This window comes from Ceratosolen solmsi, unplaced genomic scaffold (genome assembly GCF_000503995.2).
Source record: "Ceratosolen solmsi marchali unplaced genomic scaffold, CerSol_1.0 scaffold23, whole genome shotgun sequence".
Lineage (NCBI taxonomy): Eukaryota > Metazoa > Arthropoda > Insecta > Hymenoptera > Agaonidae > Ceratosolen > Ceratosolen solmsi.
Genome location: NW_011948430.1, coordinates 3,736,156 through 3,756,248, shown reverse-complemented (window position 1 = coordinate 3,756,248; position 20,093 = coordinate 3,736,156). Strand labels below are relative to the sequence as shown.

Genomic DNA, 20,093 nt, shown 5'->3' with positions numbered 1-20,093 from the left:
AATTCAAAGTTCGTCTCTATAGAGTAATAAGAAAATCATAATAAGCCTCAACTATAAACAACATTCGAATATCCAAGAGTGATTCTGTTATAGTTGGAAGGGAAATCATCAAAGTCCCATTAGCGTCAGACTTTTCCAGTGTGCGTACGTACGCTAAATTGGAGAGAGAAAAGAAGTCATGAGTCACGATAATTATCGCGGGCAAGTCTCCTTTGGGAAAAGATGATTGCTCTCGGAAAAGAGGCACGGGTACACGATTACGTCGATAAGGAGAAAGGGGGCGTACGTGGGATAGAAGAAAGAGGGGAAGGGGAGAGAGACCGAGCGAACGGAGTGGGCAGCCATTGCCGCAGAAACGAAAATCGATGATACCAAGGGCGTGTGCTACTCGTGTATTTGTATTTATACACAATATGTAGCTATCTCTGTGTCACTATCCGTATCCTCATGCTATTTCTCTCTCTGTCTCTCTTTTTCTCTTCTCTGTTCTCTCTACTCTCTCTCTCTCTCTCTCTCTCTCTCTCTCTCTCTCTCTCTCTCCCTCTTCTACCTCGTTGACCGAGGCCAGCGCAGTTGCCACGCGTGTACGCGTGCCTTATTCACCTGAGTCTTATCACCGGCCGCAAGTAGGTTGATCGAGGCTCCGTGAGTTGACGCTTAGCCAACCCACACGTGAACGAAATTTTGATAAGGCATCCGAACTGTGCTGATTGAGTTGCGAACGTTTTAACTCAGTGTAACGAAATCTAAGCACAACCAATTGAGCGTCTCTCTCTCTCTCTCTCCTTACTTCTTTCTTTATTTCTTTTTATGCTTTACGGAAAATTACTTTTGTTAAATTAAGTACAAGTTTTTAAATTTGGACTCCATAAACGAACAAAACTTTTTTCTGTACTAAATACTTGCAACTTCATCTTTTCCTTTGATAATTTCGTATCATTTTTTGCCGCGTAAAAAGTATTTTTTACTACTTCTTTTAAAAGACTAAAAGTTGTTATCAATAATAAGAAGTTTCATCTAATATCGTTTTATTTAATGTATAAAAATATAATGATCCTTCTGTATTTAAAAATAAACTAAAAAATAATGGATTTATTTTCATTATAATTAAAAAGTGTTTATACTGTACTTTCAATAACGAGCTTCTTATTTCTTAATGATTAAAAAAGAAAAACAAAATATTGTCACAAAAACGTATGGACGTGATCGATTTTAAACTTAATGTTTGCTTTTGATAAAGGATCGGTTGTATTCATGCCACAACTACTTAAATTCTCTATCTCTATCTATCAATCTCTCTCTCTCTCTCTCTCACTCTCTCTCTCTCTTCCTATTTTCTTTATTGCCACTCCTCTCCTTTCCCAAATCGAATCGAATTAACTTGACATTCGAATCGATTTCCAAGTCTTTATTAACATAGTCTTAAAATTCTCAAATACATATTCAATGGGAATAAACGTACGATACTAAAACGACTAATCGTAGAATATTTGTCACATTAATATTTGGATCGTTTTCATTAGATATCAGATGACTGTGATATTCACCCCATTACTATTATTAAGATGTACAAGTACTGCATTCTTAATGATATAATATCAGTTGCGAAAAACCTCGTTTTAAAAAGATGTTAAAACATTACCACTCGTATTTTTTTTTTTATATATATATATATAGTATACATGGACGTGCATAGAACTCGTATAAAAATGATTGAGATTTCTGGCCGAACCTTCTCAGTTAAGCACACGCCGCGTAAGACTTCGCGTGCAATACCTTGAAAATTGCGGAATAATTCCTAAGCAACAAATTACATCGGCTGCTTGATACGAAGTACGAAATCCGTGTAATTTTATTACATCTGTGCATGTAGCGTAATATAAAATAGATATTGATGAATTCACTGACAGTCTTGATACTAACAAGAATATATCTTTATTATTAATCAAATTTACGCTTGAACACTATAACATTAATCTAATTGTCTTGAACATTTGTAATAAGATTCTCATTAATTACTTACTACTACACAAACCATAAGAATAAAAACATTTAATCTACATAAGAGTAATTTACTAGAATATATAGCAATACAAGTTAATTTTTACATGAAATATTTTTCTTATATCGATTATTATAAATATTTTAATTTACATGTATTTAATAAATAGCTTAGATTTGCTACTATAACGTCGATATATTTTAAATAATTATTTTTATTTTGAAAAAATGTGTGCCTTATTCTTAACAAATCTCATTTTTCATTTTAAATATTGTACGTACTTTAACTAATATTTTAATTTCTCACTAATTTATTAAAAAAAAAATTTTTAAATACAAGCTACAACTCTTTTGTTTTGCAATAAATTTGCTATTTTTTTACATTAATATTGGCATGCTTCCATATTTTATCTTTACTAATGTTATATATTTTTTATTAACTTTTTAGTGGTTAGTGACTGATAGAGAAAACCTTAGCGTAAAATTTTCAGTATATTTCGATTATTTTCGATTTATGAATTATTATGATGAATCATCTAATTATAAGTTTAGTAAATTTAATACTTTCTCGTTAATAAATCTACCTCCTCTATTTTTTCAATTAAAAATTAAAGAGATGATTTATTCCGTTCAAGGACTCCGATCAATTCAAGAATACAATTTCCATCTATTTCGAAATTTTTTCAATATTAAATAAACTCTGTTGAAAATATAATAACTTTTTCTATTGTTGATTCAAAATTTTATCTTCGTTTTGCAAACTTTTATTCTTTATTTACCCTTGCATTTAGGTCACCTACTGAGATAAAACTCTCTTCTTCCATGAATGTCTCTTCTAGCCAACATTTTAAGCAGCTTGATATTGTATATATCTGTTCGTTAATATAGGCCACTACAGAATTATACAAACTTCCTTCTTTAACTTTCATTTCTCTGATTATAAGCTCATACTCAATTCTTGTATTACTATTATTATTTTTATCATATAATCTGGACAGTTTAATTGTCAGACTTTTTGTCTTTTTCAAGTCATGCTTCGTGCAGTCAATCGGTACATCTATTCTTAAAATACTTTTTTCACGTTCGACATTATTTATAATGCAATATTCGACGATACTTAATTATCCTTGTTATTGTCCTTCTTCATAAAATCTTGGCTCTGTGTACTTTTATAAACCTTTCATGTATTAATTCCAATTTTTCGATTCATCATTGATCATTATTTGCAAATATATCATTTATACATTAATAGCCTTCTTCATTCTTCCATTATCATTAGATTTTGTTCCTATATTAAATGTTTACTTATATATGCGATGGTTTGGATCACTAGAAATTAGTATTTAAAATTTCTTTTTAAGTCGAAATTAATACTACATTTCTCAAATCATTTGTTTTTCTTCTAATATATTGCTGTTGTATGAGAATTCTCATTGGCTGCAATAATTCCTTTTACATGAAAGTTATAGGTAGATTTTTTACATGGTTCTTGATTATTATTATCCTTCACCTTTACATCTATCTACAATTTCAGTCGTCGGTATGTTATCTTAAACTTGCTTTTCAGCAATGGAACCACATTCTGATCGATCTCGTATTACTTCAGAAATCCCTTCAACACAATCGTACTCTACATCACGCTCCTAACTTCTTCTATCTTCTATTATGAGATTACTTTTCAAACATCTGTTATGTTGACTCTTCAATCATCCATCTCATCTTATGTTTCTATATTACTTTTTCTTTCTATTGTCAATGACTCTTTGAAAAAAGTGAGTTCTTTTTCCATACTTTTCAGACCTCATCAATATCACGCTCATTATAATGTGAAATTCCAGCACTCCAGCTATTCTTAATATAGAATACAGTGCTCATACAATTTTAAAACTTACATTTTTTGTAAAAGTCTAGTACGGTATTCTATTATTAAATAATTGGATCCTGTATCATGTTTTCTTATTTATAATTATAATTTATTATTCAAATATATTTATCTGCATAAACATTTACCATTGCGTAGTACACAATTTAAACGATTTCATAAATCTATTTATTTGATCACATGTCTATTTCTTTATCTATTTAATTATATATTCAATCGTCTTACATCTTACTATGTTTACACCCCGCATTCTATTAACAATTATTATGTCGAATTTTAAAAAATTTAAAATCTATTTTTAAAAATTGCTTTAACCCTAAGAAAGAACTAAAACTTCATTTGAACCAGCAATATTATTTTAAAACAATAATGGTAAAATAATATTGTTTTAATATTACTAGAAATACTATAACTTTATACATATATATAATTGGCTGATAATTTTATTATCAAAACCTTATGTACTTCTGTTGAAAGAGACATAAAAGTGACAATTTAGATAACAAGTAATTATTCTAAAATAATTATAATAATGAATGGCACAAAATTAATCTTATTTCACCATTAATTTCATTGATAGAATAATATCGATAGATACTTTTCAGATTTTTATTTTAAATTTCATTGCAGCACTAATTGTGCAGTTTTATAATGGAACATTGTTAATTGTGAAAAGACATTTTACTTCGCTCTAGCAAATCGTCTTCGCTAGAGTTGGATCATTAGTAAAGTGAACCTTTGACTATTACAATCCATTTCAAACTTTGTCAATGGTATTTAATATTATTTCATTAATTAAAGAAAAACTCCCCTTTTTAAATATATATGATCATCCTAATTTCGGATATGCGAACACCGATTATGTCATCACTAAGGGACACATGGTATATACGGATACTCCTTCAACATATATTATATTATTGATGTGTAATGAAGCTTATTTTACATTCCTAATAAGGAAAAAAGTGCCAGGAGTCGCTTCTCTCTTTTCTTTGTAATCACCTTATCGACCTATCGTTGTCCTCTTCAGTCGTTGGCTACTTCGCCAAGGCTGACAAGAAAGAACTGTTCTATATGTAATTCAGTAATGGCTGGCCAACTTTTCACTGTGAAAGATTCATGCCTTTCTTTTTCCGGGATTAGATCTATTGATCAACGGATATGTGTTACTCGAATCACGTACACGACTCGTTATAACTAAATGCTATCAACTAATCGTAAGTTAATAAAAATTTACGATCGCGACTCTTTTTCATTGATTTTTTTCAATGTCATTTTGCACTATCACGAAAAATTAAGGATTTTTCAAGCATGTCACATTTGCAATTGTGCAGATACCAGAAATATCATAAAATTAATTATATGAAAGTAGATGCAATATAAAATTAATAATATACTTGATTATATTAATGTTACGTAAAAATAGTTAGTATTAAATTACAATCTGCAAGCCATTTCAACCAATAATTTTCATCATTATAACTGTTAGCTTAGTTAAAAATGATCTGATCTAAAACTTTGACCAGGTGTATTTAAATTTTAAAACTTTTAATAATTGAAATTGAAATATTATCAAAAAATAATAGACACTTGCGTAACGATTATCCATTATTGCCGCTAGTTAAATTCAAGCATTTTTTCCGTTATTAGCTATCGCACCATCTCATCTCCATATAAATTGTATCTTTGCATTCAATCTTCCCGATTATTCAGAAACATTGAAAAGGATCCCTGAAGTATTCATTAAAGCGCTTAAATAAAGTTCATCCCAGTTATCGGAATACCGTTATCGCTTATCGGAAGTATCGTTGACGATCACTGGCTGTAAGTGTGACCGGATGAATTCCATTGATCGACGTCAGTTGATGTTGCACGCGTCACTACCATAGGCAATCAGTTTTTCCAACTAATTTAGTAAATGGAAAACGAGAGGGTCACATACGACGCTTTTCTCTATTGGCCTATAATACAAGCTGCTTATTATCTTTCTTTCAGCGTCTCCTACATTTCTTTCCACATTATAATCTGCACGACGCAATTCCCAGGGCAGTCGTGGTACGCCACCTGAGCGACTTCTTCCAAGATGAAGTTCATTGAGTTCGAATGCTCCCTCTTTCCTGTTTTCAACGAAATTCCTTTTTAAAACGCAATTGGCAATTAAAATTTATATGAGTGCATTGATGTAGCCTGACAGTTCAACGTGAATAATTGTTTACTCAACTCAATCTAAGCAGGTTACTGGTCTGCCTTTTTGCACTGAACTTTCTACGAAACAGATGCTACTGTCGCTTTCGGGAACTTGACTTTTTAATTCTATAAATCAATATATTGCACGCAATTGAGTTTAAACCAGGCTGCCATGAGCTATCAGCATTGACGTCTTGAAAGATTAGTACGTTCTTGTTATTTCAAAGACTCAAAGATCTTTTGCCACCTACTGAAATCTATCCTCATGCAAAACATCAAAATTGCAAATTCTGTGATATTTTAACTGAATTACCTTCCACGTAACTAAACCTTTCGTTAATTAAAATTCAGTTTGATATACGTAATAAGTCCAATTCTTAGATGAGATATTTTAAACGATTATTATACAATTATATATTTTAGATATAACCAAAATTTCATTGAATAATAATAATCAATAAAAAATAGTTTTAAATATTCGTCCACTACATTAGCAGTAGCAGTTTTCTAAGATATGCAGTCATAAATGTGTTCTATTTTTATAAATTATTCCAGTGATTTTTATCTTTAAGTGCAACGTTGCTTTTCATTTATTCTAGTATCGAATTTAAACTAAAAATGTGTCTCGAAAAACAACTTTGATTTCAATAGAATTATAATTATCTTTCGTTATTGTCTGATAAATATGTTGGTGGTTGTTTGTTTGTTTGTTTGTTTGTTTGTTTGAGTGAGTGAGTGAGTGAGCCAGCAAGCACGTCTGTGTTCGCGCGCAGTCGTTTGGTGTGAGTATAAGAGCGTGTGCGTCCGTGAGTGTGTATGTGCGTACGTGTTATAACTATAAAAGATTAAAATATAAAAAAATTTAAACTAAATTCTAAATTTTTCATAATATTATCTTCATGAGAACTGTATTTTTATAAATACATTTTGGAAATTTAATGAAGTTTGTGACAATATTCATGAATTTCATTCATGCTTTTCATAAACAATTCATATAAAATTCAGAAACCTATAGTAGTTTTATTCTTAAATATTAATTTAAAACTTACATAATTATGAAAAATCATAATATATAAAATTAATTTAATATGCGTTGTTGAGTATATTATATGATAATATTATATACGAATATTATCAGCTCGTTTCAAATGACTCACAATTTTGATAAAAAAAAAAATTAATTTATTATAATTATCAACTAGTTACGAAAAGTATGTTAAGACCATGTGAATAAATTATAACAAAATTATACGTACAATTTTAAATTTCTATCGTATGAAAAATTTTTTATATTTTCAAAAAAAGTTTAAAAATTGAAAATCTGTTATTCATTTAGCATTTATTTTATTGATATAATAATAATTAATTTTATTGAATTTTATTGAATCGATTACACTAGCTCTTGAAAATAAGAGCATTTTCTACTACGTCAACATTTTCTAAAACTAATATTTTTCTAATTATTTCTTCAATACTGAATATTTCCTCTCAAATTTTATATTTTATATTTCAAATAATCATCTAATTAGTATTAATGACAAATATAATTTAAATCTAGCAACTATTTATTTCTCGATTAGAATTGTTACTGAATTACATTAAGATAGAATATTTTTTGTTTTATAATATTCTTTATTTTAAAAAATATATTTTTTGAAAACTTATTATGGTTCTTGTATTCTTTCACAATTACATTAAATTACTGAGATATTATTACACTTTTTAAATAACTCTCATAATATATATTGTAAGCGAAGCTATAAAATATTAATTATAGATAATAAATATAAGAGAATGGTAAGAACTCTGTCATTTAATTGTATATTTTAATATAATAATATTAAACAATTACAAATTTTTAGTGACATTCTGTAACATTTACAGCATATAATTCTGAATAACATCATCTTACCAAAATAACACTCATGTTGAGCGTAATTTCGGACGTTGAACTGAAATTTAAGTATTATTAGAATTGTACAATATTGAAATTCAGTTGAGTATTCTAAATTAGAGTTAACTTAGGTTTTATTTATGTAACAAAGTGTATTTTCCTTAACAATTTAATTTATATTATAATAATAAATTATAATATACAATAGAAAATTGCAATCTCATAAAAAATCATATCATTCATTTTTCAATTAAACCTTATAATTAGCTCTTATTTTCGGTATTATGCATTATTTTAAACTACAATTCCTCTTATATTATGAAATAAAAATAAAAAAAAATAATTTTAATCAGTGTATCAACATTATGTCAGATTTATATTTGCGACGAAGGCAATTTTCACAAAAAATATATAATCCATTTACTAAATATAAAATTAAATAATAAATAAATGACAATAATGGTCATAAAATAACTTCGAAATACCTGTGGGTTTGGCATGGCATCATCGGTAGCATTTCAAGTAAATATTAATGATGATATAAGAAAAAATTAATAACACATTGAAATTTCATGAATTCTTCAGACCAATAATACTAAATTTCAGTATTAACTTTAATGCAAATCTTAAATGTTGCCAATAATAGAAAGTTTTAAGACTATTTCGCTGAACGTAAATATAACCTTTCCTTAAGAAAATGTTATAATATAAGTGTACCCAACCAAATAAAGTGATATAAAAATAATATTGGAAGAAAATTCACCTAAACTTTCTATTTTATGAAAAATCGACCAGCAGAAATATGTCCAAGTTGCGTTTGCGATTATTATCGACAGACGGAATTAGAGTTCGTCAATAAATAAGTCGTACGATAAAATTGTAAAAGACGAAAAACATTGATAATACTACACAGCGTCGTTATAAATTTCGGCATCAACTGACCAAAAGACAATTGCTCTCGGAAAAGTTGGAAAGTATATGAATCGGCAAGGTAGATCTCGTCTCGTCATCTTCCATTATTCTCGCTACATTTATTCCAAAAATACTCGGCGCCTCGCGTGTTTACATGTGCGCACTTTCATTTTTCCGTCGCGCGGGAAATAAATCGCGCGACATTGGGGCGGAGCACCAACTCTAAAAATAATAGCTACTCGACGACGTGGTCCTATCAAGTCACAACCGCCGCTGTGACTACCTAATTACCGACTAATGCACTTTGCGCCTATCAAGGATTCCGTAAGATTATCCGGGGAATACTACACCATAGGATTGAGGGATGCTGTCGTATTCCCAAAATACGCAAATTGCAATTCGCCAAGTCGTAACCCTGTCAATTAGGACTAGAAGCGGACACTGTGACAAAATCTGCCGCAACTCTGTCACTGTGTGTACTCCCCTTGAATATTAATTTGATCTTAAGGTTTAGTGTCACTCTTTTTTCTTTTACTTTCCGTAGCTTTTATTATCCATGTATAAAAATATGATAAAAGCGAAGCAGCCAAATTCTTCAAAATCAACTGCTTGTTAATGAGCCTTGCTGTTAATAAATTTCGTAAAGTAAAAATATTATTTGCTCGATTAATAATTTCTTGATTCGTTTAGTCCATAGTGCCATAATTGTACATTAATATTTAAAATATATCGTATGGACAAAGTAACACATTCGAATGTTTTTAATTACAAGTTATAACGATTTTATGCCATAATGACGTGTAAAAGGTAAAATTATATTATTTTTCCATTGATTAATGTACAAATTGAACCTTATTAAAATGATGGGTTCTCGCAAAAACACTCAACAGTATCTAGGAGCACATTAATTATTGAACACAACCAATTACTGCAAATGCGCATAATTGTAAAAGGAGTAAGAGCAGAAATGACAGATCAATTAATTCTCGTATAATTGTATAATCCCTAATGTCAGTGAAGTAACTCGCTACTCTTTGAAAATCCAGCTACAAATATAGAATATGAGAATCAGTAATAGACTAAATGGTATGGCACTTGTGACGCGCCCATTCCTACTCAGTCTATTTCTCTCTCTTTTTCTATCTCCTCCCGCCACTCTTTGTATTACTTTCGCCTATCTATAAATAGCTCCACGAGAATCACGATAAAAAGTGTGCGAAAAGAGAAAGAGAGAGAGAGAGAGAGAGAAGGGATGCGCCGGTTAGAAAATCGAGCAGCCGCAAAAGTTCCGGCTTCCACGGAATTTCCCAGTAGCTACCGAAAACTTCGGCCCGGGTGAACCACGTTGAATATAGTTCAAGTGCAATACAATATCACAGTGACGCTCATCTGCACGTGTATCTATATACGTGCGGATGTGTTCCGTGTGCTACGTAAATGTTGCACACGTGTACCCGGCAAATCGATTCGATATCACGTAATTTTTATTTGACCAAATACGGCGACATGCGATATTAACAAATGCGATGCAACGCTTCGTTGCACATTCCATTCTTAAGTTTATAGTATTTTTCAAGAATTTTCCTTTCTCTCCAAGGAAAATCTAATACTTATGCAATTAAATAAATTTTAAAAATTTCTCGCGTGAAGCGTGAAAACTTCAGCTATGAAAATAAAACTCTTGCGCGTGTACAAGTTAATTGTTAGACAAACCCCTTGGCTGACGTTGAGTGAACCCACGAAAGTTATTCTCATTTAACTCCATCTATAATCTCAAAATACAATTTCTGGAACTTTTTGCAATTTCGGAATAAGAAATACGCTTTCTGCACTATAATTTTATACGTTACAATAAAAAATAACAACAATGGTTTCTTTTTTACATAAATTTACCATGTCGTTCTAAAAATAAAGTAAAATTTTCATCGATTACATACCATAACGCTACAGTTGAACAACTTAATGCAATCTAAATAGTTAAAAACTGGCAGTGAAAAAAATAGTAGTAAAAATCGTATACTTTAACAAATTGTATAAAAATTTTATTAGAAAGAAAATTTTTTTTTTTCTGGAAAATTACCAATAATTAAACTCAAAAAATGCTAGTGTATCATTGTAAATAATATATTAATGAATTGTATATATTAATTCAAATCTAGACAGAAAACTTATACATTATAATTTATTATCACCATGGAAATTGTAACAAGCTTTAAGAACATAAAATTTTCATTTCCGTAACGAAATATCAAGTCATGCTAAATAAATCTTAACAAAATACTTGTTGTTAAAGTGGCACAAATTTCCTTACAAATATATGCTATAATTCAAAGAATTCACTTAAAATAAGATTAAATTAGCTCAAGCCAAAAAATAATTTGCTCAAAGAAAATAATTGTTAAAAGAACATAGTATAAGAGAAATTTTTGAAATTATTGTTTTGAAAACAATTTAACATTGATGTAAAAAATATAATAATGTTTTCACATAAAATGATAAGGACTCGAAATACCATATTATTTTTTATATTTATTAATATTAAATGTAATTTTATAAGAAAGTTATTTATAAATTAATTATAAAACATCTTACTTTCGAGCGAATGTCAAAGAATTTCCTGAAAATTGCACCATTGCCAGACTACACTTTATAGTCTTATAGAAGAACGCTAAGTAAAAAAAAAATGTACGAAGATTAATATACATTTAATATAGATTATTAATACTTTTCAATTAATTTCTATGAGTTTACTTAAGTGGAAATGAAATGTAGACACTGATTATGAACTACAGCAACTATAGAATAATAGTAACAGCAAAATTTAGAATTTTTGTTTGTTGTAGCAGTATTGCAATAATCCTCTAGGTAGAAGGCAATATGAAAATTCTTTCACAATTTCTTAATCATTGTAAGCGTAGAAGTATGGGAGAAATATGTAGGATTTGTCACCGGTCAAGTATCTCAAATTATTTCCATAAAGACATCGTTAAGTTTCCACAGTACGTATCGACAAGCATCCCCCTCAACAACTCCAACTGTCCGATTTTCGGTGAGGAGTCGACGCGTCTCATATCTCAGCCACGGTTTTACAGTTTCACACTCCACGTAAAAACTGACAATGACTGCATGAAGTTTTTAAATTATCCGATGATTTTTGAAGGCGGGGTGGCGCGTTGGAACGGAAAAATTAGTGACGAATCGGATGCGTGCTTGTACGGTCGCTTATAAAGCCGTTGTCCGATCAATTTTCAGCTAAGAACCTAATATCTTTGCATTCAGCCGCCCCATTCTCAAACATCAAAGAAATAAATCGTAGTGAACAATGTCACCAAATATCCGCGTAATCCTTGCTCCGTTATAAATAACACCTTGCAATCGCAAATTGAGCACTGCTGCCTAAGCCCTCAACTCCGGATATAAATAAAGCTCTCCGAGCTTTCCTAATCGCACGCGACTTAAGTGTCTTCGTTCCCTTGGTACACGACGATCCAAGCAGAATGAAAAGGATTGATCGGTAAAGCGATAACGTGCACACGCGGGTTATAAATCCATGTGGCTGGTCATTAATTTAATCATTCGGCATGCGTCTTAGATTGCTTGGACTTGCGAGATGAAAGCCCGTAGTGATATGAGTGGGAAGGGGGGAGCACGAAGAGCGAAGTTATGCGAGAGTTGGCATAGTCAATTGTTGATGCTTAACAATCCTACACTGGTAATCAAGTTTTTTTTTCTTTTCTTGCTTTCTATTTCTTTTTTCTTGTAAATTTATGGAATGACTTAATTATTGCCCTATCGATTTGTAATAAAAGCCCACAGTTACTCGCTTCGATTACAAATAGTTTTACGAATTAACCGAGCCATTAGTGTTTTCTGCTATACTATCCAAGTCCAACGCAAGCTTCTGTATTCTTATGAAACTTAATTGGCTATAAAATACAGGCTTCATTACACGAACAATAAAATGTATGTATATCCAATAAAAATGAACTTTACATAAAACATATTTGTACATAATGATTTAATCAAGTATTTTTATTAATATATTCTACGCGATCAAGTGAAGTTTTATTTAACTTTAGTAGTATATCCTACATTTTAATGTGCTTTAACTTTACCTCTGTCCAGCACAATTAAAGTTATAATCAATTAGAATTACAAAACACTACATTAATTTTAAATTGTCAACTGATATAGCACATTTAATATACACAATTACTTACAGCTAAATACATTGTGAGTTTCGAAAAATGTGTCACGAGCTTTTATATAAATTAAACTTTAAACTGCAATTTTTCGTATTTGGCCGAAATAAAAGTCGCAAAAAATACTCCAGAGTTAATTAGATAAAAACAATACATCTTATTCTTGAACTCAATCGTTCGCTTGTACATCTAAAATTTAAAACAAATCTAAAAAGTCAAGAAAATTGTGAAACCCCGGTTTCTTTAAACCAAAAAAAAAAAAAAAAAAGGAGAATAAACATTCGCAATGATCACATTTAATAACTCGTTGCGCATTAAAAGTTTTCAACGTATTGCAGAAAGAGAAGCTGCGAGGAAAAGTAAACGAAGAAGAATACGTTGCAATGCTCGTTCAAGTGCGTCGCCGAAGCAAAGTAAGATCAAAGATAACAGATAAGTCCCGTTGTTGTCCGCTCGACGGGATTATTACGATAAGGTAATAAAATATGCCAATGAATGCGAAACTAGCAGGCGTGAATTCAGCAACCCACAATTTGATAAAGTCTTATGGAAAGCGCCGGGGACGCAATAGCGCACGTGTAATAGGAAGGAAAATTAAGTGAGGCCCGGGCTCGTTAAACGGCAAAGAGAATGACTAATTTGATCAGGTCGGGAAGTCCCGGTGGGACAGGCATCTAATGAAGAGCGACCGCTAATATGCACACCGCTAATAGCTCGGCCAAGTTCAATATTTGTTCCAGTCGTAGGGTAACGCGGAGGCGCGACCGTCGCATCTCCGCGGCCGATTGCATACGATCCGCATTGCCACGTCATTCGTTATTCAAGATGAAGATGCATTCATGGAGGGAGACGAGGATGGTGCTGTCGGCATCGCATCATTAAGGCAAGCATCGATTATCTAACGCCCGAAGTAAATAAATAATCTTGGTACGATAACTAGAGGAAGAAGACGACTAGGCTCGATTGCGCGACCAAACATTCGTAAAAAGCATTTATTTTGAGGATGCGGATGTCTCAAATTACGGCGAGGAAAGGTGACGAAAGAGGACAGTTTGCGTTAATGAATCACCGAATACCAAGAAATACCCTCTGCGTTTCAAAGCATTTCCTTATTGTTTTTTCTTTTCATTTGTTGTTTCAACTATCTAGAATTTTTTAATGTTTCCCTTTGATTTATCGCGAGTGAAATTTTTTTAACTTGTATATATTACATAATAATAATATAATTATATTGTGTGTGCGCGGGCGCGTGCGCGCGTGTGTGTAATCTTGTATAAATTTACAATAGATTTATAACTAATACCGCGAAAGTATTTAATGTTCAATTATTTAATATAATTTTACACAATATATTTATATAATTATATGAGCTTTTTAACTATGGTATATATAATAAAAAAGTAATTGACCATCCAATAAGAAAAAAAGAAGAATGATTAGAGAGACATACCTACCTGAAAACAGAATGAACATATTATTCTAAGGTAGAGGTATAATTTGGTTTGTTAAATAATTATTTTAGTGCGAGTATCCCAATAATTACTCATTCATCTATAAAAAAGACGAAATCAATACTCATGAAATGTTGTTTTTATAAAATTCTTTATTTCAAATTATTGAATATTTATTCAAGGTAACTTAATCTTCTAAATAAATTTCATCGATATTCTACATGTGTAAATAAATATTTGTAATGTTTATTAGATGAAAACTTTTTAAAATAATGAAAATTTATCATGAACGAGTGCCTGCGGTACAATTAAATAATTCTGATAAAAGAGAGGTCATAGTTATGGCTGTACAATTAAATCCACACATCAAAATTTTTAAATGCAATACGACTAATCGAAGCTTAAAAAAACATTAATTCAAACCTTATGAATGATTTAGTGAAAATTAAAATAAAAAATTTCTCGGGTAGAAATTTTTTTGTAAAAAATACCAAATATTATATAACACACATAAATGTAGCCACAATAAATTCAATAAACTTTAGCTCTTATATAATAAGAGTCTTAAAGTTTACTTTAATAAATAAAATTAATCGTTTACTTTTACACTATGGGAACTAAAGGATAAACCTTTAGTAAATCAAGTACACCTTAAAACTTTATGCCAGATGAAGAATAAGCTTTGAACAAATTTTATAAACTACCGACTGTTACATCATCCAAATAAAAACAATAGAAATTAAATTAATCGTAGTTCTCTGTTATAATGAAAAAATTTAGGAATTTTATTTCATAACATTTCGCATTACATTACATCGAAGTATCCGTTGATATTTATTTTCTTGATAAGTGTTTTTTTTATGCTTACGTATTATTGCACAATACTTTTTTATTTAAAGTTTAATTATTAAAGTTTTTCTTTGCGCTAGTGATAGTTGAGAATCTTATTTTTATTATAAAACTTTATTTGCTAGTAACTAAGAGTTGTATAGTTTGGTATTCGATTCGTGTATTAAAGTTTTATCTTTGATCTACTGTAACGTCACACTTTACCATTACGTGACGTATTTTATAATTTTATATTTTAAATCATTATTAAATGTTGGATAAAAGAAGGCAACAAATTTTACAGGTTCTTGTATATTATTTTTCATTATTTTCGTTTTTCGCTATAAGAATTTATTTCTAAAATCGACGTGTACTACTTCAAACGTAACTTTCATTTAGTTTATTTGTTTAACGTAAACTAATTTAACCCAGCGGGTTTCACTAAATTAGCAAATTAAGTTTTACGACATTTTCAGATATAATTGTATTATTCGCCAAACTTTTAGTTTTATGAAAAATATATCGATTATGTTTAATAAAGAATGAAAATTATCAATTAACTTGTTTATACATCGCCATAAAAATTATTATTTAATCATTTAGAATGTTTTAAATGCTCGTTCCTATAGACATTGAACAGACATAAAAGCATTTAGTATTTCATATTACATACGAATATTATTTGAATTTCATTAAAATATCTAGAACATTTTCATACAAATTATCTAAAATAACGCTATTTATTTGTGTAACCTTTTTTTCATGGCTTCCTATGCCACATTGCATTCGAAATAAAAAAAAAACACGTATGTGTCTGCTTGAAAATACCGTCGATCGAAACATCAAAAGCAATAGTGATATTGTACGGACTCGTTAATATTTACGTTCTATTTGAAATTACATATTTTATATAGTAACTCGTGTCTACGTCTATTGAATACAATGTAAACAACATGTTTTAATGCAAAAAAAATTTATTTCTCATACAATTTCTCGATACTTTGGAATCTCAAACATCCGATAATTCCATTTATCTCACTACTGCACGAATGACAAAAACCTTAAATATTCAAATCGTCACAATACTTGAATTTATATATAATTATATGAACTAATAAAGGAATAGCACGTTAATGTCGAATCCCTATTTATTTCTAAAATATCAAGTGTCATATTAAATTATGTACGTGATTGATGTAGAAATCGATGGCATACAAAGGGTTTCCCACATGTAACGAACTTCACGCGCTTTATGTAATTTTTCAATGAAAACATTAATGCCATAAAAGAGATGGACTCACGTGCGTGTATAGTGTATACTTTAATAATATTAGAAAAGAAAAGTGAAAAATACAGTAGGAAACGTGAAATCATCACGAGCTTATGAACGTTAACTAAACGTACATCAGCCGGTAATACACCTATTTAAATGCGAGGAAATTCTCAAAAATTTTATCAGTGCTAATTGCATTTGTTATTGTGCTAAGGCAAATCGATAATAATTCATGTGTTTATTTCACTATTTACACAACTATTGATATAAACATCGTGTGTACATACATATTAAGAGGAAATATATTATTTTATTAAAGCAGCTATCGTATTCATCGTGTTCACTGTTTCCCGCGAACGATGAATAAATTAAATTAGAAATTTATCTATCCTAAAGTCACTCAAAATTGCATAAACATTGGAATTGTGGAACATTGCACGGAAATCCAAACATACTTATCAGCAATTATTAATTCAATACATGAAGTTCCTGGTAAAGCACGTTGGTTATAATTGGCCTGAAAATGAATCGGGTAAATATCGATGGCGACGTTAAAAATAAAAATAACTAATTAAAAAGCTAACGTGAGTTACATTGCGCGGACCGGAAAGTCCAAGAATTTTCACTTGCTACGAGCCGGTAGTTGTACAACCAAGGGAAAACGTCGCGCCGTAAGGATCGCGATCCTCCGTTTTATCTTGTACCACAGCCCCTATGGGCCAAGGATTCCAGCAGTACAGGGAGTCAAGCATCGGTCGGACATATAAATCATCTGATATCCTCGCGGAAATGCTGTGCCGTTGAGGTCGGCGCTGAAAACCGCTGCGGATTTCGTAGTCGTAAATCGGCGCGTCCTTTATATGAGGGAATCGAATATGGATTGCGGCTACCGTAATCGACGCGCACAATGAGCTGAGGAACGCGGATAGGCCGGTTCGAGCGCGAGATGTTAACAGCCCAAGTGATTGGATTTTATTGCGTCAGCTGCGCTTTGATTAAACCTTTTTCTCGCTGGTCGGCCTTCTTTCTTGCGATTGTCGTTGTTGTGCAGCCGAGTCGTCATTTTAATCGCCGAAAATAATGACGGAGGAGGAGAGAGGGGGGGGGTTGGTTTTTTTTTTTTTTTTTTTTTTTTTTTTTTTTTTAAGAAGCTATGGGACCCACTCGACGACCGCATCTTTTACGATAAATTTTGGCAAAGCCATGTCGCCGTGAGTGACGAATGATGCTTAAGGCTTCATTACCTTTTTTCGGGCTTCTCTACAACCGCGAGCCAATGTACACGAGGCCTTCACACGATAAAAGCTGTTGCGCATGCCGTAGCTCAAAGCGAATGCCATATTTCACGAATAACGCGCTCGAAATTTTTGCATTTTATATTTAGCTAAATGGCAAGTTTTGCAGCTCTTCAGCTCTTAAACGATTCCAATATCGCCAAAGTATTTGAGATTGGGCATTCAACAGGTTTCACGAAATGCCCTATAAAAAATTGCGGCGCTAAGCGATTACACGAAATGAAAAGAAAAACAAAGTGAAAACAGGAAGTGAAACACAACAAAGGAGCATTGACGTTGTGATAAGGTTTTGACAGACGCCTAATCTTAATCGTGCATTGGTAATATTAATGGCTTAAGCCATGAGCGCGCACCTTGGATTATACTAGAGATATTTTCATTCGACGAATGCTGCATCGTTAAATAGCTAATTACCATTCGTCGTTGTATAGCAACATTATACGGAAACGATGGGGATTTACCGTGAGCGGGTTCATTGAAATGTAGTCGCGTATACAATGGCCCGGCAATGTAATGCCAGAGCATCGACGATATAAATACGCGGCAGATCGATTCGATCGCGCAATTCCTTACGGGCAGAAAGGATGGCCGTAAGGAGGCCATCGCTAAGAAGAGAGTGTCGATGAAAAGCGCGAGGTAAACATCGTCCGGATAGACCGGGAGAGTGCGGTAGGACTGAGACCTCAGTGGGCGCGTAAAATTCGATGAGGCTCGCGGGCATCGCCGCCTCCGAGCTTCCGTTGCAAAACGTCCGGCATTAATTGAACGAAAGGGCCGCCGATGCAACGAATCGGACCACGAGAGCGTACTGAGGGCTGGGCTCGGACGAAAACAAGAGGTCAGGAAGGGTGTGGCCTTACGTGTCCCACGGGGCGTCGATTAGCGCCCGTTCGAGTTACCCATACCTGGGCAATTGATCGGCTCGGTCGCGCGCGCGCCACCCACCACCTGACCGCCCTTATCGAGCCCTTACGATAACCACGGGGATATTCGTAGACGATCTTTGGCTGCATCGCGGGTGACCCCGTGCTCGAGTATCGATTCGCCGTGAGGCGCACAGCTGCCTATCTTTTCTCTCGGGAGTAAGCGAGATGCGTCGAGCTTCCAAAGGGAGGGAGAGATGGAGACGACGGACGCCGTCGGAACGTAGGGTGTGTGTGTGTGAGAGAGAGAGAGAGAGAGAGAGAGAGAGGGAGCGGAGAGCAGAGAACAAATCAAAGATAGAGAGAGAGAGAGAGAGAGAGAGAGAGAGAGAGAGAGAGAGAGAGAGAAGAGCAGAGTGAGGGAGTGAGTATGAGCCGTGGATTCCGAAGGAGGCAGCACACCCTGGGCCGCACATCTTTTATATATAGCGCGGGAGCGACGCGGAGGCCACCGCGGGAGACTTAAATATAGACAAAGTGCAAGTGCCTCTCGACTACTACTCCTGCTGCTCCTCCTCCTCTGTCTTCACCATGCTGTGGCTGCCGCGCTTATATATTCGCTGTCAGGATGGCAAGCGACGAATAACTGTACAACGAAGGTTGGCTCGCATTCGTCTGCGTGCCTATGGAATTTCTCGCGGACGTTAATTGCGAGACAATCGCATCATGGCCGACGGCGGGTGCTTCTTCGCTGCTGTTTGCGAAATAAAAGTCAATCAACACGAGGGAGTCGCGGGCAGATAGTTGGCCAATCAGTGACTCAATCAGTAAGATGAATAAGTGGACAGGCATACACGAACGGACAGACGGACAGACGAACAGAGAGACATACAAACATTGAGACAGAGGGACAAATATAGTCAGGGACAAAGGGAGAAAGATAGGTTATTAATACGCGCCCTGAACTCGTTCCCCCCTGCGCAGGTGATGGAGGTGCGCACGGTAGCCAGTGGCGCGCATTCCTAGGGGCTGGTTTCTAAAGGACGGGGTGCGAGCTAATGGCTTACTTACTTGCCGAGCTCCTCCTTGAGGTCGTAGTTATCACTGAACCGCGTGCAGGCGACCGGGCTGGACATGCCGGAGCCGTAGTAGCGCGGCAGCGCGCTGTCCGGGGGTGGCGCACGCGGGGCTGCCGCCTCCTGGCTAGGCCCCGGGTGCCCGTCTTCCCGCGAGCGCTCGGGTGTAGCCGAGGGATGGGGGCAAGGGCCTCACTTACTCCGAAACGGCACGTCACCGGCGTATCGC

At 33.3% G+C, this 20,093-nt stretch overlaps 1 protein-coding gene across 9 annotated transcripts in view; it reads right to left on the bottom strand.

Annotated features, from left to right (window-relative positions):
- CaMKII (Calcium/calmodulin-dependent protein kinase II) overlaps window positions 1-20,087 on the bottom strand; it is a 103,017-nt gene extending 82,930 nt beyond the window's left edge. For all 9 annotated transcript variants that reach the window (XM_011501876.1, XM_011501881.1, XM_011501882.1 and 6 more), the window contains exon 1: window positions 19,860-20,087. In XM_011501876.1, the coding sequence (XP_011500178.1) occupies window positions 19,860-19,924 (65 nt within the window). In that variant the 5' untranslated portion in view covers window positions 19,925-20,087. The remainder of the gene's footprint in view (window positions 1-19,859) is intronic.
- Window positions 20,088-20,093: the final 6 nt, after the last annotated feature.